The sequence below is a fragment of the Bombus pascuorum genome, chromosome 16, assembly GCF_905332965.1.
Source record: "Bombus pascuorum chromosome 16, iyBomPasc1.1, whole genome shotgun sequence".
NCBI lineage: Eukaryota > Metazoa > Arthropoda > Insecta > Hymenoptera > Apidae > Bombus > Bombus pascuorum.
The window spans coordinates 1954011-1978226 of NC_083503.1; the positions used below are offsets into that span (position 1 = coordinate 1954011).

The window sequence follows — 24216 nt, forward strand, 5'->3', positions numbered from 1 at the left end:
TGGCTTGGCAACTAAGTGGTTGCGGATTTTGTCATATGATGGTAATGACAAAATCCGCAACCACTTAGTTGCCAACGTAGATGTACCATATTTCCCCTTTTATTATATTATCGCTAGAAAATAATATAATATTATCAGAATTACAAATAATACTAAAAATAATAATAATATGCAAATTTTGTTCTATTATTGCAAAATGGATCACACAAAATTCAATAAAATAATACAAAAGAAAAAATATTGCATCTAATTATGTTTTTATAAAATGTCAGAAACTTTTGGGATAATCTATTGGCTTGGCAACTAAGTTATTGCGGATTTTGTCATATGATGGTAATGACAAAATCCGCAACCACTTAGTTGCCAACATAAATGCACCATATTTCCTCTTTTATTATTTTATCGCTAGAAAATAATATAATATTATCAGAATTACAAATAATACTAAAAATAATATAATAGTACTAATAATAATATACAAATTTTGTTCTATTATTGCAAAATGGATCGCACAAAATTCAATAAAATAATACAAAAGAAAAAACATTGCATCTAATTATTTTTTTATAAAATGTCAGAAACTTTTGGGATAATCTATTGGCTTGGCAACTAAGTTATTGCGGATTTTGTCATATGATGGTAATGACAAAATCCGCAACCACTTAGTTGCCAACGTAGATGTACCATATTTCCTCTTTTATTATTTTATCGCTAGAAAATAATATAATATTATCAGAATTACAAATAATACTAAAAATAATATAATAATACTAATAATAATATACAAATTTTGTTTTATTATTGCAAAATGGATCGCACAAAATTCAATAAAATAATACAAAAGAAAAAACATTGCATCTAATTATTTTTTCATAAAATGTCAGAAACTTTTGTGATAATCCATTGGCTTGGCAACTAAGTTATTGCGGATTTTGTCATTACCATCATATGACAAAATCCGCAACCACTTAGTTGCCAAGCCAACAGATTTAACGATTCATTTAGAAAAATATTATTAATTACACGCAGTCGGAGAAATCTGTTATGGAAAATTGAGAAAAGTAAATCATTTTGTCTGCTCGATGTGATATAATCAATATTGCTCGCATGTTAACGTGAATATTTATCTTTCATAATTAATTTCCATAGTATTGCGGAGCTTGGAATGGAAATAATTGTTTTAAAGTAGCGTCATAAAGTAGAAGATAACAATTAACATAAGCTGAAATATTTTGCTCAACAACAGTGTGCGATATAATTACAAATACACATACATACTCGGTCTCTACAATTTCGCATGAATAAATACGTATAATACGATCACACAAAAACTGAATTCAACTGCACGAGCTGCATCGGGCTTGTCAATAGGAAATTATGTGTCTATAATGATAAATAATATATTAATTATTTATATTCGTTAAGTTAATAATTAATTACGCACGTACAAGAATTGACAGTACAACAGTAAAAATTTTCTTTAGAAAATATCAACATTTTTCAGCGATATCAGAACTATCGGCAGTAGGCAATAGTTTAATACTTAAAAATTAAAATTATATAATACAATTTAACAATCAGTGATTTAAACTCTGTAGATTTCAGTATTGGAAATTCTACCAAAAACTACAATTCAAATTTCAAGCAACTTCACCGATTCGACTAATTGTAAGCGAACTCGCTTGTACGTAAGCAGACGCTTGATCAATTGAAACAATTAAAAATAAATTGCGTAATAATTTAATGGACGAAGAACATAATGAAATAGAAAATATTGGCGACGATAGAAGTACCACTCGTCTATATTTTATTCCTTTGTGGCATATACTTCGATGTAATACTGTGTTTTGAAAGATCTTCGCTACTTTGCGCTGAAAATTTGTTCAGCTCTTTAAATTTTCCCTTCCGTGTTGCTGCTTATATCGTTAGCCCATTGACCCCTGGTAGCAATTTCAAATTCTACGAACACTGTTTTAAAAGCATTTTTCTAGCCACGCAGCTGCCTTTCGTCAGAACAAGATTTCAGTTGTAGTTGGAAACTTGAACCTCCTCCTCAAGACATAATTTCACGGGGGCGGAGCATCCGCAATTTTGAAGCAATTTACGAAGCACGCCAGGGACATTTACTTTTTAGCTCGAGTGGCTTCAGTCGCATGGCGACCCGAGAGCTTGTAAGAAGCAGTGCCTGCAATGCGACCGATGCGAATATTTCGTTGGTTTCATGTATATTTAATCCATACGAAAGCCGCAGGAGAGGTTTCGCTGCGCAACCAACGAAATTCATAGGATGCTTTACACGAATTTTATAAAATGACTTTTGCTTTGCTCGCGGCAACTTTCTATCGAAGTACGTACTTTGAATATTTCGCCAGTTTCATGGATAAATGGAAAAACGAGAAAGGCGAGGGCGCCGCTACGTTTTACGAGCAATACGCTGCATTAAATAAGCTACGACCGAATGATTCCAATGAATTTTCGCTTAAGACTCGCCTGAACGGCAAATTATGATAGTCTCGATCAGGACTATGACACGAGTTTCGATCTAACGATGGGAAATGTTCGCGTATGAAGATGTTTCTCTCTTTTCATTTGATGAGCTTGATGTTTGAAGAGAGGTAAATAGCAAATAGTATGGAAGGAAATTTTTCGCTGAACTTACCGGAATAAAACAGTAGTCCATTGGGTTGCCTGGTTTTAAATTGCAAGCTGATTGATTCCAGCGTGCTGAGGATCGGATCTCCTTTGCTCAGATTTATCGTGAGATACTCGGTCCCTCTGAAAGAGGCTTCTGATGGCGCTTTATCTGCAACAGGACAGCATAAAGAATTTATAATTAACCGATGGATAAATAACACGTTGAAAATATAAAAAGCAGAGAGTAAACCTAATGAGAGTGACCTAATATGTTAGAAGATCAGAACGTCGTGTGGAAAAATACGATTAAACGTATAGTCAGGGTGTAGAAACGTACGTGACTTTGTAGAGCATGTGACAAATAAACGCAGATTGCAGCAGATTCGTTACGTTTCAAACTGTTAAGTAAAATTTATTCATACGTATATTTATGCATATGTCGGAGGTGAAAGGACACCGGGCCTTCCCTTTGGAATTCTTAGGAAAATCCCCAGCAATTTAATTTTATAAGCAACCCGACTATATTTGTCCGAGATCCGCGATAATGAGCTTGGGCTCGAGGCGGCAACTAGTCGCCCAACGTAGCCGCGGTCACGGGATGAACGTTTTACCTAACAGAGGTATAGAATAATTGCATAGCTCTCCTTGAAAAGAATAGTTGTAGCGGCACTCGACAGTAAACATTCCAATGGTTTCTGCCCCGTGGCTCGCCACACACAGACCCTATTCTTCGGGCAAGATGATTGCCAGCTGTCGATGCATCCCCACAGTACATGATCAACTAGCCTGAGGACCCGCTACAAATCTTAGGATTTAGTTCACTAAGGTCCTTCAAACGGACAGACAGTCTTTATCCCAACAGTCTCTAAATCTATCACCTACTACGGGAAGATACAGGAAATCTGCTTTCCTCACGAACGACGCTTCCCGCTAGCAACTTTCTCTCAAGGGCGGCTAGCATCTTTCTCTAACCACCGACATAGAAATTAACCAATTAACAGCAACGTCCATTTCCCTCACTTTCCGAACGAGAGTTGTCCTCGACGAATCCGATGATCTCGTGCCCTGAGACACACCCCATCATAGTTTTCCTCCGCAGCATCACCGTGACGGAGAGGCACATTCTCGTGCGATCTCGTCAGCGGATACTTCACGTTTTTAACCACGAGTCCGACTTAGACCTTGGAAGAAAGTATGTTTGTCATCCCGTTGACCGCGGATTCGTTATCCAACCTAAGACCATTGTCATTAGCGTCTAATGACCGCGGTCACTTGTCGATTATGTGATACTCACACTTGTGCTAATCAACGTTACCTCGATTGTATAACAACGATGGCCGATTCCAGTGAAGATTCATTACACGCTCCAACTCTTAATCATAACGTTAACCCGACGTATATATTATATCATAGTGTTATGAATAGTAAGATGAATTAATATTCAAATTGATTATGCAACTCTTACCAACGAGTATTTTTATTTATTAAGATTGCTATATTTAACGCAGAATTGACAAATTTGTAAAAGCGAAAGGGGCGATACGTTGAATTTCTGAACGCATGAAACATCCATTAGGCAAGTAATCCACTTTCGTGGATTATAGTTGTACGTACAATTTCCACTTGCTTGGATTATGCTTGTTCGTGCAATTTCCAGCTTAGTAAATTTAATTAAAAAATAACAAATTAATTCCCAACGGTTAACTTCGATAAATAGCTACGTTGGGTACTTCAAATTTAATTCACTTCAACAAATAGGTACGTCAGACGCTTGAAGCTTCGCTTCCAAATTAATTCCATTGTGCAGCACTTCAACTTACGTTTCTTACACTTTCCTATTAATTGCGTGTAGATGAGGTTTAGTATACTGAGCTTAATAGTCATGAGGCTGACATTAGGATGTGAATTTCTGATTGATTCCAGCATTACGTGAACTATGGTGGCCTTCCACGTTCGCCACCGGAGCTTGCATACCAAACGCAATTCTCGAAAGTCCTCGCCTAACTATCCTTTTCATACAAATGCGCATAATCCTGTGGCCTGACCTCCGCTATCATCGTGTCTACAGCTCAAGTCTGCCTAGAAGCTTCACTGATGAGTCCACCAGCAGCTGCCGGATGGAACCTACTTCCTTTTCCTCGTCCTTCTCTCTCTTTCCTATCGTTACATCGCCATACAGCTTTACTATTAGTGGACGCGGGTGTATTCAGCTGCAGATTAAAGTAGTCTTGATATTTTGGAAGATGATTTATGGCCTTGCTTATCCTTGCAAGGAAGGAACTCGTATTAATGTTGGTATACCAGTGTTATACAACTTGCAGGTACGTTCAAGCTGCTTCTCTGCAACTTGTTGCAAATTCTTCATCGTTCGCGGATGAACTCTACGAGATGACAGCAACAGCAAGCTGAAGCATCACACGTACGGTGTATTAATTCTTCTAGCGACAACGATTACTTTCAAACTCGCCATCTTCGTGGCCGACAGTTTGGTAAATTTGGTTTCTCTGGGTAGCGCAAGCTGACAGATCTTTAAACGGCGTGAAGACATCGCCTCGTCGAGATGAACAAAGGCCGAGGCCTTTTGTCCAGGTGCATCCGCTTCAGGTCCGACTTAATTAAAGGCAACGAGCGTGGCATAAGGGTTTCGCGCTTCGTCTCTTGTCCCTTTATTTTTCCTTCGTTCAATATACTCGAGCTTTTGAATTCGGTGTGCAGACGTCTGATCTCGTCCACGTAGCCGCGAATACGCGTCGCGGGTACCGGCCAGACCTTCTCATTATTTTCCATCTTCCTATTGTCGTCAGCCGACCAAACAAAAGTGCAGCCGACGCAAGGCCAGGCAAAAAAGCCATAAGACGAGCTTTAATGGCTCTGGAATGGCGCCAAATCGCGTCGCTTCGGGCTTCGGTGCACCGACTCGCCGATTGAAATGTTCATTACCACCGCAAATCAAGCGACGATACGCAAAACCTGCTTTCTGTGGCACGCGTCTTGCAAAGCCAAACTTATCGAGATCGATCGTCTATTTTTAACGCACTCATACGATTAAAAAATTTAGCAAATCGACAGCGAAGATCGAAGCATTTTCGGTCCCTCGATTTTCCAACTGAATTTGCTTCCAAATAATAGTTCACGACGAGACGTGGAATGTAGTAAATTTTCAAGTTTAATTACAGCAGACCAGAGCCGGCAATTACGTTAGAGATTGCCTTATTCGAACACCCATTAGCCTAATATCCGAACGTTGTATTATTCGAACGCTCTATTATCCGGACGTAATATCTCGTCCAGTAAAAGACGCCCTTTTCCGCTTGGAACGTGTACGTGTTTCATTAGTGTTCACGCGCGATGTATTACTCCACGTAATTAGTATAATTTCTAGTCTCATTCGAATTTAGTATGAAACTAACGTTAGTTCAAAAATGGGGAAAGTGGCGTAGGCGCGTAATTAGGAGAAATGCGCGTTGGAAGAGCGGCGAACTCGGACATAGGAAAACACAAACACTATAGTGAAAATTATGTGAGGTACGTGGACATCTCGGATGCTGGGAACAGTAGAGAAATCCGAAATATTCGGTTGCGATAAAAACGTCAGGATCATCATCATGTGTGCGGGTGTTAGAGCGATGAGACGCGAATTCGACGCTTCGACTTTGCTTCACAATGTAATTTCAAACAGCCTGAGACTTTCCTTGAAGAAATACAGTGTTTCTTGCGTCGTTGTTCACTTGTAACGCTTTTTACAAGAAGAAATAAAGCGACGAGTAGCGTTGGGTGAAGAGGAGCCAGCGTCCGAGAGTTAAACAAAAAGCATAAATGCTTTTTGTAAATAACAATTCTTCATACAATGTAGGAAAAAGGTCTGCAGCGTTGAGAGGGACATTTCGTGTTCCATTTTGTATTCTCTTCCATTGTATTAGTATGGAGGAGCAATGGTATAATTCATATTGCTGCGTTGGAAATTTTACAGATGCATAACTTTTGTAACCTGAGTAACTTTTGTAACTTAAAACACGATTTTCTTTTATTTCTTCGACGGAAGAATCGTCTTTATCTACGACAGAAATTACCTTATTTCGCGTTACGCAAAGTGAAACTAATCGCTCGTTCTTCGTTGTCTCGCAGCTCTCGAGAAGATGATAAAAGCAGAAGAAAAGTAAATTGCATCGTATCGTCGTAAGGTGCCATCGAGATATCCGATAACATTTCTTTCAACTTTTTATTTTATCGTTGTACGTAACGTAATTAAAGGACAATATCGATCGCATGGAATAAGCAAAGGTTGTTTACGCGTTGCATCGTGTAATTACCTGTTAATTTGTACAATTCGTTTGACGCAACGTGAAACTTCCATGATATTTTGTAATTGAGTAGCTAATTATCGCGATATCATTGGCCAACGTATTTTCCTTTTATTTTTTAAAAGTCGTCTCGTTTAATTCGCCACTTTTCTTCTCTTACATTCTTTCCTATTAAACGAAATCTGTTTTTATTACTTTAAACAACTTATGTTTTTCGTTATATCAACTTCTTTATCATAAAACTGGCTTCCTTTTGATTGAAACATGTTATCTAGCACTTTTCCAGATACGAGATATTTCAAGTTGCCAGTGTTTTCTGTGTTTAATTAAAGTTATATCGTGTGGGTCATTATGTAAAGTACTGACGAAACATTTTTAGTGGAATGAGGGAAAAGATGGAAGAAAGAAACAGGTAGAACTTGAGCTTTGAAACGGTAGATGGGACATTTTAATTAAACAGGGCAAGACGTTTAAAATTTCATCGTCCTTTAAAATTTCACCGCTTTTCCAAATGCGTCTTAATATATTACGTGCATCTCCATTTGAAAACTGCGTGGGTTTTATTACGAAGTATTGGCTATACATGTCAAATGAAATGAAGAAAAGCAAGAAAATGAAAGAAGAAAAGCTACTAAAACTTCAGGTTTGAAACGACATATGGGACATTTTAATTAAACAGGACAAGACGCTTAAAAATTCCTCCCTTTTCTAAATGCATTTCCATTTTACAATTCACTGAGCTCTTACAAAATATTGGCTACGTATATTAAATTGAAAAAATAGAAACAAAGATGGACAAAGATTCTACTGAAACTTCAGCTTTGAATCGGTAGGTGGGACATTTTAATTAAACAAGATGCTTTAAAATTTTTCCCTTTGCTAAATGCATTTTCATTTTACAATTCACTCAGCTTTTACAAAATATTGGCTACGTATATTAAATCGAACAAGGAAAAGCAAAGATGGACAAAGAAGCTTTGCAAGAGAAGAAGAGACGTTTCAGCTAACATCTCAACTCAACATCTACACGTCACGAACGCTGTACTCGTCACGACATTGTTCACTTGCGCGTTCCTTGACCCTGGTGGCTTCAATCCCCACGACAGGCAAACCTCCACGAGTATCAAGAAGATCGTCGAGCTATTTGCGATTGTAGCTCGCGAAGGAAGACATTTTCGCGGATGGGAAGCCTTGGCGGAAGATCATCTTGGCGGCTTTTATTCTCCGTTTGAGTGCAACATGGGCAGCTTCTTCCTCTTCCTCTTTCCTTGCCTCGCATCGTGTCAGGAAGCGGAGACACGCGTGAAAGTGTCATTAGCCACGTCGAAGGGAATATTCTCGGCAATCCTCTTTTCATCCCGCTCGTTTCTATCTATTGTTCACGGTGTGCTCGGCTGCTTCGAATGAAAACGACGCCGAGCATCTAATCCTGTTAGACGAAAGCGGTTTGCATCGTCTTCGTTCAACGGCGAAAAGAGTTTGCGAGGAAAAAAGAAGCCACTTCGACGTGGTCCCGGTGCGACCCAGCTTCTCTCCATTTGTTTGGATTTTTCGCCGAGAGAACGCTGAATCAGTTTCAGTTTGACTTCGCGGTTTATCTCGGCTGAAGCTTGTTCAGCCGAAGCAGCTGGCGAGAAAATCGTACTTTCAATTTGGTTTAGAAGATGCTACGAGTTGGCTGTATTCGTGAGAGCATTGCTTAAGGATTTAGCGAAACGTCTTGTTTAGTATCTGCTATTACGATACGATATAATATTTAGTACCAATTTCTAATACAATATCTTGAGGTTATTAGACGTGTGAACAAAGAAACTCATGGGTAAATTGTAAGGTAGAAAATATATTTTAATACAAATAGGAACATAATTTGAGCTGGTCCAGATCCTCACGCTTACAGTGACCCTCTGACTGAAAGCCCTGAAGCCATCATCGCCTGTTTACTGTCTATGTCTGCCTTCGTCCCACTCTTTTGTCTGTGTTTGTTTGAGAAAACTGAAAAGATCAGACGTAGAGTTTTCTTAGAAATGGTGACCACTGCAACACAGTTGAGTGTAGGATCCTCACTACAATTAGTTCATTCACAATAAATGGATTAGACAGATGTTGGTTAAACAGGAGACGATGGTTGTTCAACGTGAACTAATCGCAATAACGTATTATAATTAAGACAACTAGAGAGTCCATTCGCAACTCTCGTCATCACGGATCTAACGCTCTCTCTCACGCGGACCACACTCTGTCGACAATTCTAGCAACACTATCTTCCTGACTTCTCGACTCACACTGACTGTTAATTCATTTTCGTCCCTTAGCAACCCCTTGTCTTTTGTTTTAGTCTCACCACGCATATGTTGCGCTTGTTTATAATTCGCCTGACACCCCCAGGCTCCTCGTCCAAGAGGACTCCACTAAAGAGTCTTGTCCGAGCTAACAGATAACAGCAGGCAAGATTATTTGGATAACAAAATTCTTGCATAAAGGAAAAACAGTGTTTCCGTATGAAATTTGATTTATCCAAGCATTGTCAAGGATTGTTTAAATATTTATGCATCTTGTATCGCTTTCGATTCTGAGCCACATCTTCTTTTTCACATAAGACACCGCACGGAGTTACATTCTCTTTCTGGAGAAAGTACCATTCCATTATCACTTTCGTTTGCTGTTTCTATTCGTATGAAATTGATTACATCGGTATATTTGATTGGATATACTTTTCCTGCTGTTCCCAGCATCTGAGAGACCTACGTGCGTTAGGCAATTTTCAACATCGCGTTTCTGTGATCCAGGCTCCAACGTTGTGTATTTCGTTAACTCTGTTACCCTCCTAGTTTCTTAATCATGTGATATTCTGTTGCCACAGATGGAACGCTATCAATCTCATGCTAAATTCTCCTAATCAAAATTCACTCTGTCGAATATGGGAAGAACACTGATAAGATATGTACATATTTGAAACTGATAACAGAGCGTTCGGATGATGCAACATTCGGATATTAAAGTTCGGATAACAGCAGCTGTACCGCGTCTGTTATTCGATGAGAATTTTTCACGCAGACCTACTCGTCGAGTGAAGCTTATTAAATTCAAAATTTCGTTTCTATGGTTGCATTGTCCATCAAGAAAATGCTACGTAGACCTAACGACCTATTAAGAAGGCAGACTTATCGAGATCAGATCTTGCAGTAAATAAACGACCACGAAGCGGTAAAATATCGAGGAAGCTGACATCAGGGATACATCAAGCTAAGTAATCCATTCTTCCATCCTCCTTAAAACTGGTCTAGAAAAATGAAAGTAAATTCAGAGCGGAATACCGGCAATTTACCACGGGCCAGAGCCCTTTAAATACGGTTCACGCTAACAGAGCTTACGGCGGCACGCTTCTTCATTCATTGGACAGCGGGTTCAGGACGCGGGAGTGGCTGAAGTAGAAGTTTTCAGCACGCGATAGCTTCGACTCGGAAGAGGAGAGTCGAGGAAGGGAAAACTGCTGTCTGAAAGCAGGTTGCCAGAGGGTTGAATCTCGCCAGCATCGACTAATTGTGAAACACGCCCACACGGCGACTCGTTGAATTATGAAGAAACTTGGACGCTCGTTGCGCGTTCCCGAGCGAATTTCTTTCGCCACGCGATTTATGGGATATCGGTTGAGCCGGGTTTCGCGGCAAACCAGCCCGCTCGATCATCCAGGGGTTAATTTGTTCGTCGTAATTGCGCTCGAGATAAATGCAATGCCCGGTCTCATCTGGCGTTCCAAGGCAACCTATGATTTATGCATAATTGTATTTTCTATATTTTTCTCCCAAGCTGATTTATAATATCACGTCCCGGCTTCTTTGGATTTTTAATTAAGCGAATGCTGCTTCTTCCGATAATGATAATTAATTTCGCTTTAATTATCGTAGCAGAGCAAGCTTTATGACGGTGGATGGTAGTTGTTGGATATCGTTCAACTTGTTTACTTTTTGTATTCTCTTGCCTGAGCGTCTCAGGGCTGCAGTCAGAGGTATAATTGCGTTCTTTGACATTTTTATCAGGTTGTTGCAGTCTAAGCGTAGCGTAAGTGTAACATCCATTGGGTGTTTCGTTTAAATCTACGATGTCAAAAGAGTTTGTTAACCAAGCGAATGAACGATGGTTCTCAAGATGGAATTTCACGTCAGTGAGCATATCTATCGTACGTCTCTTCATCGTTGAAATGAGGAAGTCGAAAGGTGCGATTAAACGTTTTATTGTTGAATATTAAAGTGTTCCAACTGATGTTTCAATGGCCATATATGATAGTTCAATGAATCTACCAGGGATCAAACCAGGCCAATGAACAGTGGTTCTCAAACAGGCTTAAGTTCTACGATACATAGTCAAGATCAAAGAACATTGCCATGGTAGACCAAATTTCATTGTGAATTTTATATTTCCACTTTAGAAATCGACAAGTTAGAACGATAAAAACCAGGCAACTGAACAGTGGTTCTCAAACAGGCTTAATTTCTATGATACATCGTCAAGATCAAAGAATATCGTCATGGTAGACAAAATTTCATTGTGAATTTTATATGTCCACTTTAGAAATCGACAAGTTAGAACGATGAAAACCAAGCAAATGAACAGTGGTTCTCAAACAGGCTTAACTTCTACGACACATCGTCAAGATCAAAGGACATTGCCATGGTAGACAAAATTTCATTGTGAATTTTATATTTTCACTTTAGAAATCGACAAGCGAGAACGATAAAAATCAAGCAAATGAACAGTGGTTCTCAAACAGGCTTAACTTCTACGACACATCATTAAGATCAAAGGACATTGCCATGGTAGACAAAATTTCATTGTGAATTTTATATTTCCACTTTAGAAATCGACAAGTTAAAAGCATGAGACGTTTCAATGGCCATGTTTAATAGTTCAATGAATTTACAAAGCAGGCAAATGAACAGTGGTTCTCAAACAGGCTTAACTTCTATGATACATCGTCAAGATCAAAGAATATCGCCATGGTAGACAAAATTTCATTATGAATTTTATATTTTCACTTTAGAAATCGACAAGTTAGAACGATGAAAACCAGGCAAATGAACAGTGGTTCTCAAACAGGCTTAACTTCTACGACACATCCTCAAGATCAAAGAACATTGCCATGGTAGACAAAATTTCATTGTGAATTTTATATGTCCACTTTAGAAATCGACAAGTTAGAACGATGAACACCTGGAAAATGAACAGTGGTTCTCAAATAGGCTTAACTTCTGTGAATCATCATCAAGTTCAAAGAACATCGTCATGGTAGACAAAATTTCATTGTGAATTTTATATTTTGGCTTTGGAAACCGACAAGTTAGAACGATGAGACGTTTATTGTTCGCATTGATTCCAACTAACATCTGGACAGTTACTAGTCGCGTGTATCGCACAGTCTGCATTTCGCCTCGTACTTGCTATTTTCTTTTCTCGACTAGAGCCAGTATCTATCATGTTACCTTAAATTTTACCGTGAAATCCGCGAAAGCTAAAAAATTGTGGCCTGAGGACGGTGATAGGAGAGTCTCGTCGAACGTCTGCCAAGTGGAAAGTAACATGTGCACCAGTTAACGTAACGTAATTAGCATAAAAGGGCGGATGTTCCGGGCTGGTGTATCCGCGAGTCGCGATAATTACGTGATATCCGGCAGATTGGTGTGTCGCTTAGCACGGTTTTGCTCCATTGGGGCTCATTTACCACGCCATCTCGCGCTTCCCTAAATCCACCGTTCGATTTCATCGTAATTTCCAGCAGCGAACGTAAGTATCGCGTAATTAACGTGGCCTGCTTCGCTACTAATTAAGCCGCTTCTCCGGGTATTGAATAATTTCCACGCGTACCATCACTCGTCTCGTCGCCTTTAATTAATGCAACTCTTCGAGAAAATCTTGTACTCTCGTCCGGCCCGAATAATTGCTCGATAATCGGATCAACGTTTGATCACTGTCGAGAGATAGAGGCTAACATCTGATGGGATTTCGTGGCACCAGCTGATATTAGGTTGTCCGCAAAGTTTCTTTCGTTTTATACAGAAATACCAGACGCACAATGTTTTTTGTTTATTGAATTATGCAGCAACATAACAATAGAGAATTCAACAGAGAAATAATAAAGAAAATCAAAAGAGAAATTGTTCTTCATCCATTATCACCTTATCAAACGAAAGAAACTGTGCGGACAACCTAAATGTATCGACGTGAAAAGAAAGAAGACATTTTCTAAGATCTACCACCTGTCTATAATTTAGCATAACCAGTTTCACACTCGTATTCAGTGTAATTACCGCAGCTGATAAACCTGTCTAAATGTATCAGCAATATAGCAGATGCTTCTCAATCCCATGAGTTTGCATCGTTCTCGTTGCTGCTTGGATTCGAAAATGACGGAATATAATTGAAGATGGATTAACGCTTAACCACACGGACCGGTAGCCTGTGAGAGGAATGTAAATTTTGATTTCGTTACGGTAACGATACAGTGGAGGGTTTTGGAACTTTTGGTATTCGAGTGAATTTAATGGAGCGAAAGATATTCATAAAGAAATAAAATAATAAACATTTCGCTAATATTAGTACAAATTTTTTAATAAAAATTCTATTGCATCTACTGTGCTCGAGGAAACATTGCATTTTCTGTGTCACGTGTAGACATTGAAAGATGTCTTTAAATGTAACAAAGATAAGACTGTCTTGCTTGGAAAATACTAATTTTTCAACGGGAATTAATTTAGCAATAGCAGCCGGCAATATCCTGCCAATGCCTGACTGTGACATTAGTTGAAATTAAATAACCTGTTAACCGCATCGTCTGCGTCATCGACGTTGCACAAACGCAGCTACGTACCGCATTCTAAAGCTTTATTAATTACATCGTATTCACCGGGAAGGCTGGCTAACGCGTTTTTCCACGCGCAGGATAATCGCCGATATAATCAACTCCACTGAATTTAATATTAATTACTTGAAATTGCTCTCGCCACGCGTTTAACGTGCTATTTATTTTAATATACATTTTCACCGTTAACGAGTACACTTTTCTCGCTGACCTAATTGCTACGTGCGATCTGAAAAATCACCTTCAGGCTAAGACCAAGCAGCAGCTACGTTTAACACGATGAGACATTTCCTAAAATGATTCTCTTGCTATTCGTGCAGAAATTTCACGGTACTGTCATCATGAGCGATCTTCAAGTTGCATTCGCATTCACCTTATCGTTACAAGCCTGTTACATTGTCAGCTTCGCGAGCCCTTGGTCCTGTTGCAAGATTATCCGCCAGCTTTAGGGATCCGTCGACTCTCAAAATTCTTCACAACACTTTGGTTGCGCCTGGGACGCTGCTCTCCCATTTGCAGTCCCTTCCACGTGACGCACGTTGTCTCCATTGAGAGGATTTAGTCTTCTACGTCCCCTTTCTGTAAAATTGCAAATCCTATCCCTTGCCACGTAGTTACGACCCTCGGATTATTCACCTTGGGGCAACGTAGATTCGTAGCTGGTGGCATATTCGCGTACAGAATTGTAAAACATTACATGGAGCACCCAGAGGTTGTTCAGCTTGTTAAGTTTACTGGTCCAGCCAGGTGTTTTTGTCCATTTTCCACAGGATTTTCCTTACGCGAGGAAGCAACTACGCTTGCAGCGGTTGGACGAACCGATTTCCAAACAATTGCCAACTCTCTGACCCATCGACTGCTTCTTGGTCGCTTGCTGTGTTACGTCGCGCGAGATGGTCCGTGCGACGTCCCTCTCGTTATCCGCTCGCTTGTATCACTGCGCCTCTTTCTCTTCGCGACAATCGCAAGATGATAAGATGGACGCAGAGGAAAGGTGTCGCTGGTGTCACACGCTGAAGAAGGCCACGTGCTCAGAAACAGAATAGAATAGACATCCTGCATGCCACAGCCCTCGAAACAGTAACCAAATAGTAACGGAATAGCTTCTGAGATTCACCAGACGACAATCCCTCCAGAGGGTCTGCAATCTCAGTTTAAGAACCTGTTCGGAATGTTGAGTTGCTGTCTGTTTATGGCACGGACAGGCCTATTCCCTTTAGGAAATCCGAATTGCATGTTCTCCCCGAGCTGTAAACCTAACGACTCCGAGGTCAGGTAAAAACCCCTGGAAAGGACCAGCCGGAAGGACACGATGGACAGACGAAACCCAACGGCTGGTAGGGAGAATCAGTAACGTAGGACAGTTCGTCATCAGACAGTGATTTCACTCCCAGCAAGATCTCACCATCGCCGTGCGTCACATCACACGTCACGTTTATGCAAGTTCAACACAATCATAAAAGATATAACCTAGCAAACATGAAGATGGCACCCCGCTGGGGGTAGCCACCCACATGCTATATTTATTTTCATTTTATTTTTTTTACCAATAAGATATAACACTTTACCAAATGTCCTTCAGGACAAATTGTAAAAAAAAAAAAAAACAAAATAAACTAAAAAAAAAAGTTCAACACAGTGCTGGATTACTCTAACACTCGACTTATTAAACCTCCTGCACCTTGAGCGTTGAATCATTCAAGGTACGCGATATCGACCGATCAGTTTGGTTTGAATCCTCCAAAATGAGCACTGGGACCATTCTGTTGTAACACTTTGAACTGTTGGACTTGCGTAATAAATTCTGTTACAAAGCTCAATTTCTTCACCTTATTTGTGAAAGTTCGAACTGCTACTCGAGGATCTATCATTGCTATCTATCATTTTCCTGATTTCTTGTGCCTCCTACGTGACATTGGCTTCTGCCGTGCTTCCACCTAACTCGTGCACTTTCAACGGTTATGAGTGTGCTGATCCTGGCACGAGCATCGATGGTTCAAGTTTGCAAACTTCGCTCAGCCGCATAATTCGCTCAAATAAAACACGCAACGTCTCCCTTCCCCTGTTCTACTCGCGTGTTCATCCGTTGCTCTGATGTTTACCGTCTTGAAGGCGTCGTGAGCTGGAACACGTGTGGCGTCTCAAAGTGCAGACCCATAACGAACGGTCTGAAGACACTTTATGCGCGACAACGAACGATACACGCGCAGTTACTAATCCGTATTAATCGCCGACCATTCATTAGGAAGTCAGCGATGGGTGGTGGTTGCCCGTAGGGGGATGGTCGTGCTATGTAGTTTCGCACCTGGCGCACTCTCACGATCAATCGTCCCACCCCCATGACCCTTTTACCGTAAATCTGCCGGCTAAACTCCGTCGATGCAGCCGTGGAAGACAATGACCAAGTGAGCTGCAACTCCAACGAAATGCCACGTATACGTTGGAGGAAGCAGTTAACACAATATTAGGTCGTCCGAAAAGTTCCTTTCGTTTTGTAAGGAAACAATAGACGCACGATGTTTTCTGTTTTATATTAATTTATTGAATTATGCGCGAACGTAGTGATAGAAACATAACGAAATGGATGATACCTAATTCAATAAAATAATATAAAACAGAAGTTGTTCACAATTGTACACAGCTCTGACGTCTCCAAGTGGGCTGCTTCGATCGCGCAGGACGTTGAGTGACAGTCGGAATTCTCGGAAGCAGGATGACCTAGTTTTTTCGTGGAAATACACACGTCGCGTGTAGCAGTGTCATAAAGACGTGGCCCCAGCGTTCTTCGTCGACCACATCACAAGCGTCAGATATGGCGATGGATGAATGGGCGTGTAAATGAGAGGTCCGAGTGCGCCAATGACAAGGAGATGGCTAAACTACTGGAAATTGCCGTTTTCACTTGAACGCTGGTATCCTGAGAATCGAACTCGCTACACAACGCGAAGGGACCAGATTTTAGCAGGCGATTCGCCTGGAACGGCATATGCGTCTTAGGACGTTTCGATACGAAGATGTCTCACGTAGTTTTGCCACAGAGGATTAACACTGTACGACGCACATGATGTAATAAACAAACTCTGGACAAAGCAATTTCGCTGCTACGTGCAACCAACAACGACAAGTTCAAACCTCCCTCCGACCAGTAAAAATAGACGACCATGTTCTGCAGAAGTCAGTTGCGCAAATCAATATGAGTCATCGAGATCATCAGTGGAGCAAGTATAACGAATCAGTCTAGGGAATCAGCATAACGATTAGTATCAGTACCGCAGTATCGCGCAATCTTAACATCGAGCGAGCAACGTATGCGATTAATTTTGTATTCTACATTTGTAGCGGCACTCGACAGCAAACTTTCCAACGGTTTCTGTCTCGTAGCTCGCTACACAAAGACCCTATTCTTCGGACAAGATGATTGTCAGATGTCGATACATCCTCACGGAATATTTTCAGCTAGCCCAAGGACCTGCTATGAATCTTAGGATTTATTTAGCCAGGGTTCTCCAAAGGGACAGACAGTCTTTCTCTTAGCAGTCCCTAAACCTATCACCTCCTACGGGAAGATACGAGAAATCTGCTTCTCTCGCGTACGATGCTTCCCGCTAGCGACTCTCTTTCAAGGGCAGTTAGCATCCTTTTCCAACCACCAACACAAGAATTAGCCAATTAACAACGGCGTCCATTTCCCTCGCTTTCCGAACCAAGGCTTTCCTCGACGAATCCGATGATCTCGCATCCTAAGACACACCCCATCACAGTTTCCCTTCGCGGCATCATCGTGACGGAAAGTCAGACGTCACATATCTGTCCGAAGCAATAGTTGGTAGTTGGTAATAATCGATCAGAGTTCCTCGGCGTCTTAGGCAATCATCGTGCGAACTTACAGCGCGCATCAAAACGCATCGACCAGAAGTCGAACTTGCAATTGCGAATCGCGGACCGCTACTAATAATAACCGCGAACCGCTAATTTAATAATGGCGAGTCCTACGCTAAGTGTACACCTTGAATATAAATTAATAAATTTCTGTTGTTAAATATACTCAAGTGTTTCTTTCTCTCACTATCACGATCCATCACCTCATATTTTAAACTGTCTGTAAATATAGTTAACGAAATTAACTCGTCTCGTTGTTCATTTAACCAACGACAGGTCTCAGCGTCCACCACACGCCAACTGTGAGTGTTGTCTCCTCGGATCGTTCGGTTTGCCTGCTTTTCCATCTTCATCGACGAGCTGCCAAACACGCGCAGATGACGAGCTTGGAATTACACAGAAAACGTGCAGATGTTTTCTAAAATCGACGTCAATTTTCGGCTGCGAATTCGCGAGTCGCGTGCTATCACCGAGGGAGCGGGTCCAAATGTAATCAGCGCGAGTAACATTTTCCTAAAAAGAGGAAGCAACAACCCATCGACCTATAAGCGCGGCAGACTGGAAAACAACGATAGAAGAACTGGAAGATGATAAAAATCGAAGAATTGTACAATGCACGAAGTGCTACCGAAGCTGCGGACCATCTCCGCGTGCAAATCCGGCGGAACCGTAAAAAATTAAATAAGAAGAAACCTGCGCTCGTCTGAGTCGCGTACGCACGACGCTGTTATCGCGGCTCGCTAAAATATTCACGTGCCGCTGCGGGGATAGAGCGCGTTATAAAACGCGTTTACCAAACCGGAAGCTACGCTTTTGATCGCGATAGGAAGCTTTTTTATTGCGCGAAGTAGCGTGGCTCGGCTGAAGCAAGTTACGAAGAGATTTTAATAAATTCCGATGACTCTGGCAGACGATAAAAGTGGCATTAACAGTGTCGTTCGATCTCATCTCCGATGTCCTCGTTGTCCCTCGTCGTCGTCCACGCGGGATTAGCCGAGTAATCTCTCGAAGAGCTTCGAGAACGGGAGTAACGAGATCCCGGGAGGAACGAAGACCTTTTCTCATCTTGGAAGTCGTGCTTCTGTCCTCGTGCTCCTACTTTCTCTCTCTCTCTCTCGTTTCTCCTTTCCATGCTTTTATTCTCGAGCTTTTTTCTCTTACCTTTCTTCTTTCTTACTTTCCAGCGCGTACAGAAAAAAGTTTCCGATCAGAATAAACTCTGTCTCTCTATGGTCTCCCTTGTCCACTGTTTCTCGTTTCTTGTTTTCTCACTGTCGCTCCGCCTTGTTTCAAGGAGAAGGCTGCTGCTTTCTCGAGAAGAAACAGATGGAAATAGCGAAGCTGTTGCTCGATGGCGATGTTGCGGCGGTTAAACGCTCGGATAAACGCGAATTTCGATAAATATTTCGAGCGGTTTTAAAGTTTCATTTTCGACTTGTTAGACCGCCAATTATCATTCCAACATTCGACCCATTCCACTTTGCACCACTCCAATATTTCCCGACCTTTCCTCAACTTTGATTTTAAATAAGTTTCACGGCAGTTCCCTTTTAAAAGTTTAACTTCAAGTCGATCATTCTTCCTTTTTCTTAATTTTACTTCCTTACTTATCGGCTATCCACTTCCTTTCCTTTTTCTCGGATAATTTTTCAGATAGAAATCTGTCTCCTTGCTATTGGCTTGGCAACTAAGTGATTGCGGATTTTGTCAATGCCAGCTAATGGCAAAATCCGCAATCGCTTAGTTGCCAAGCCAATAATTGCACCGATAGGTCGAAAATTATATCCTGCGATTAATAAGCGTTACAAATCCTTTAATACGATAACTCGGCGGAAATAAAATTACCGGTAAATTAATTCGCATAAAACAAGAATAATCGCAAGTTTATATCGCGTGGAAGAAATCCGCTTACTCTTGCGCCAGCCTGCAGCAATCGGCAACGATTTCCACGAACAAAACCAATACGCGATACTTTATGAAAGCTATAGAAAAGCCCAGGCTCTTGAAACATTCAGCCGCTTCGTTAGTAGCTGCTAACACGCTCGTAAAACGCACAGCTTACACGCTAATAAGACATCGGCTGTAACCCGTGGATAATAAAGCTCTTGGAAAGCTGGCTTCCCAGTCGTTTTAAATAACCAACGACTTCTCGGTAATCGTCAGGAGGAGGACGATAATCCGGATAATTCCTCGACTAAGGAAATAACGAGTAACGAAACAAAAAAAGTCGACCGACGTGGTCGGTTTGCAGCTTCTTGTTCCTCGTTTCGCCGTGTTACTTCCGGCTACTCCGAGCGCGCAATGAAACAAACGACCCCGAGGAGCTTAAGTGAATGGCCGAATAAAAGTCTATTGATTTCGATCTGGCTCGTTTAATAAATCTCGATGGATCAGTGGGATAAAAAAAAAGAAAAATGTGTAGGTAAAGAAGTCGGTCGATTTATTTCCTGCCTCCTTCCCGTTGTATCCTCCATACATCCGCCGGATTATCCAGTTAATCCTGGCGACGTCCTCTTACAGGACGAACGAAAGGATCGCGAAATATGTACCCGGATACGAGGAGAAATTTTCAAAAGGGAAGGTTTCCAGCGTGTCCTGGACGCCAAGAAATTATCCCATGGACCTTCAACTTCAAGGAACTGCGATTCCATGGAAAAATGTGTGGCAGTAGGGTTTTGTATTTTTGTTGCTGATAAATGCGCTTGGTCCGGACGATTGCTCGAGTTTCTGAACTTTGCAGAAAGTGTTTCCACGTTTTACCACAGGAAATTAAATATTAGGTTCTCGCATGCGAGATATTTTGAAATTGCGTTTCATTCGCGTCGTAAACTCGCCAGCTTCATCGTAAAAACCAAACGCTCGTTTTAATCTTTTTCGGCTAAACTTGTTTCTTCTTCCTTTCGTTTCTCCGCTTTCTCTTTCTTTTTCCTCTTTTTTTCTTTTTTTTTGTTATAGTGTTCTTTGGTACGTGTCGCTAGGGTCTCGGTTTCGCGGGGATCTCGTTACCCGAAGAAAGTTTCTGGGCAACTCGTTAAGCAAGTAAGAAGTTGAACGAAATTCCAGGAAAATAAGATGCGATACGCCGCCCCAAAGTTTCATCCCCATGAAATATCACGTATTTCCGTCATTAAAACTTCGATTCGCCGGCGCGGGATAAGATGTCAGAGAGACATTAAATCATTCGTGGCTGAGAAATCAGGAATATCGTTTGAGCATCCAATTAGAAGCTACGAGTTCCAGGAATGTGTTATAAATAGGTTTCGGAGCAAAGAGTCGAGACCCTGCACTTCCTTAAAAATTATTTCCTCTCCGGATGAATAGGGGACGCTCGTTTTGCTTTCTTCTTGGCCTCTTTGCGTTTAAAGTGGTCACAGCAGTCACTTAACGCTAGAACTATCGATAGTTAACACGAAGCTTTTTCTACCAAAATTAGTGAAGATGACTGGTCTTTAAAAAATACGTAATGATAGAATATTTTTATATTTATTGCTTTATTACTTTCTTACGGAAGCAATTTCATGTTATGTAGTACATTTTTGTTATTATTAATCCACCTGGGACCATGATCGACCTAAACGAGGGTTGGCGCATTTATAAAATTGTAGGACCAGTCGTTTGGCTGCTGTGACATCTCTAGCGTCAGCATCTAGCGATTTAGCGATGGATCTGGAATTTTCCTGATAACTGATATCGTCACATTGAATAATAGGCGGTAAAAATTTGAAAACGTGTGGCAAGTTGTAGAAAACGAGGAAGCTGGTTAATTGGGGTTCGAACAACAAAGTGCAGGACTCCTATACACTTTGACAAGTACAAGTCGTTTTCACTGCCATTGGTATAAGTGACCTTGATACAAAATTATTTTCAGTTTGAGTAAATAAAAGACGAAATAAAATTACATCATAATATGTTTCTATTTTTAATTGTTAAACTTTCTCTTGACATTTGTGATAAATTGTCATCATGATACGATAATTCCTCTTAAGCTTCTCTAATTAGTGTAATTTCAAATCGATTCTTTCATTAACTTTCTATTTTTTTCCATGAGACATTAATCAAGTTGCGGAAAAAATATAACATAAAGTAGGAATTTTAAAATAAAATTGTAAAACCAGATTTGATTGGTGTGGTAGTTTTAGTGTTAAATAGATCGACGAGTCAAGTTTTTCTGGCTACATTTTGTTATACTGATTTACTTTCGATTTTAAACACGCCACATCGTTTACTTATGCTTTTGCTTCGTGAAAAATGTTTAAACGTTTAAATGTTAAAATGTTTAAAGAGCAGTGGTTGATTTTGTATTCCATTATTCTTTTTTTTTTAATAATAAGAGGCAATTTCATTGTATTTAATGATAACAGGGAATGTTAAAAGATAAAGGTAGAAAATTAAATAGTTTAGAGTTTGCAGTACTCGTTAAGAAGAGCGTAGAATCGATTTTCTGCAGACTAAAGTGTCATTTTGTTTCTGCAAGCAACTTGATTAATGTCTCATGGAAAAAAATAGAAAGTTAATGAAAGAATCGATTTGAAATTACACTAATTAGAGAAGCTTAAGAGGAATTATCGTATCATGATGACAATTTATCACAAATGTCAAGAGAAAGTTTAACAATTAAAAATAGAAACATTTTATTTCCTTTGCTTTAGGAGAAATCCTCAATGTGTCTGTTTCTAATTGAAATGCAATATTTGAAGATGCCAATTATCTAATATGCATGTAATTTAATTACAGATTGCCTGACACGCTTGAATCTTCCATTCAATTAACCTACATCTGTAATTTGTGGATAAATTAGGCTCGTAAAGCGTATCTTTATAACGAGATACAAAATTCCATTTTACTGTAAAACTATTAACTTTAAAAACTACGTTAATTAAACATGTTTTATACCTTTTAACGAGTACTATAATCTCTTTAAGCAGTGTCTGAGTTACGACGCCCTGAAGAGTCGTTAAATGTTTTCTGGGGTATCGCGGTGGTTACCGAGGCTGCAATTATTTTTCTTGAAAATTTCATCAGCCGTACTTTCACGTTTCTTCGTTTCAACATTCTAATATTCCAGTGGACGTAATTAACAGCAACAACAATGATCTGGTCATCGTAAAAGAACATCGCGATTCAGAAAACAGAAGAAAATTGCGCGCGTCTCCTAAACACCTTTTGCAACATCGATTCTCCATAAAGTACACACCTACAACTCTTTTTAAACGTTAGGTGTTTTGGGAAGAAAAACCTTGCAAAAGAAGTTGCAAGAAATGCACACAGCTTGCGTGAGACCAAGGCAAACAGTGGAGGAAGCAATTTAAGACACAGAACTGCATTCGATAACAACGTTTGATTGAATAAGCACGCGCAAGGGAAGCTACCGTGTAAAAAATCATATTCTTTTCAAAAATCCACGTTTTCTTATTGGTGGAAAGGATATTCCCGAAGATGTAGCCTTCGTCTGGTAGTTTCGCATCAGCCGTGAAGACGCGTGGTTCGCAACGAGCCTCCAAGTTTGCCAATCCCTTTGAAATCTCTGAGATCGGGAAAACAAAGGAGGAAGCATTGGAGAAAATAATCAACGCGATTTTTAAAAAGCAATACATTAAACGGAGCGTAATCGATATACCAAAGAGGACCTTCTTTTTATATAAAATTTATAATAACTTTACTGGAATTATAAATATCAAGGGAACGTACCATTGATTGTCATTTTTTATCATTTTACTATGCTTTTTTACTATCGGGTTGTTCGAAATTTTATTGGCAATATCGCGTAATGTCAAAATCCGCAATCGCTTAATTTTATTTATTATAAAACGTTAATTTTATTTCGCTTGAACCGCGGCGGAGGAAGCTTTGCACCGACGCGTATGCTCGTCGCACGCGCTTAGGCGGCTAAGGGAAGCGCGAGTTATCGCTCGGCCGTGTAGCGCTATGAAGAATCTTGCTGGGTGAACGAGGGTCATCGAGATCGGTGCACAACCGCGCGCGCAATATCGCAGCCGATTTCGATAGAAATGTTACGCCGCGATCGTCCTTATCAGCCTGCACAGCGGCTCGTAAACAGCCTTTCGCTATCAGCACGAGAAGCAGGAGGAGGACCTTGTGCCCTTCCTCAGCAGCTATTCGCACGCCTCGTATCTATCGACCTGGCGCATCCGCTCGACGAACGATCGCGGCTGCTTCACCTTCTGCCACGCAACTGTCGCAGATACGCGAATGATATTCCCCGGCCGCTTAATGCCGCGCCTCGTCCGACCAAACGAAGCTTGAAAAAGCGAGCGCTCGCCGGAAATGTGGAGAAGATAGGAAGGCGGTGGTTGGCGGATTTCGAGAGGGTGAAACGAGAGGCTTTCAGCGAAAATACCTCGACTCGATGACGTTAGGCGCCATAAGGGAACATACGATATGGATTGGCCGAGGTAGAAGAAGACGATTTTCAATTGTATCGTGGCGCTCACTTTTGATGACTGTGCAGGGATTTATGATACGTAACGATCTTCTATACACAGTTTGGAAGAATGTGCGAGGAGTATTCGTTGACTGCGGAAGTCAGAA

At 40.6% G+C, this 24216-nt stretch overlaps 1 protein-coding gene across 10 annotated transcripts in view; it reads right to left on the reverse strand.

Moving 5' to 3' along the window:
• The window catches only part of LOC132915224 (neurexin 1), a 622298-nt gene that overhangs the window by 323149 nt on the left and 274933 nt on the right, over positions 1-24216 (reverse strand). For all 10 annotated transcript variants that reach the window (XM_060974986.1, XM_060974985.1, XM_060974982.1 and 7 more), the window contains one exon: positions 2660-2803. In XM_060974986.1, the coding sequence (XP_060830969.1) occupies positions 2660-2803 (144 nt within the window). The remainder of the gene's footprint in view (positions 1-2659; positions 2804-24216) is intronic.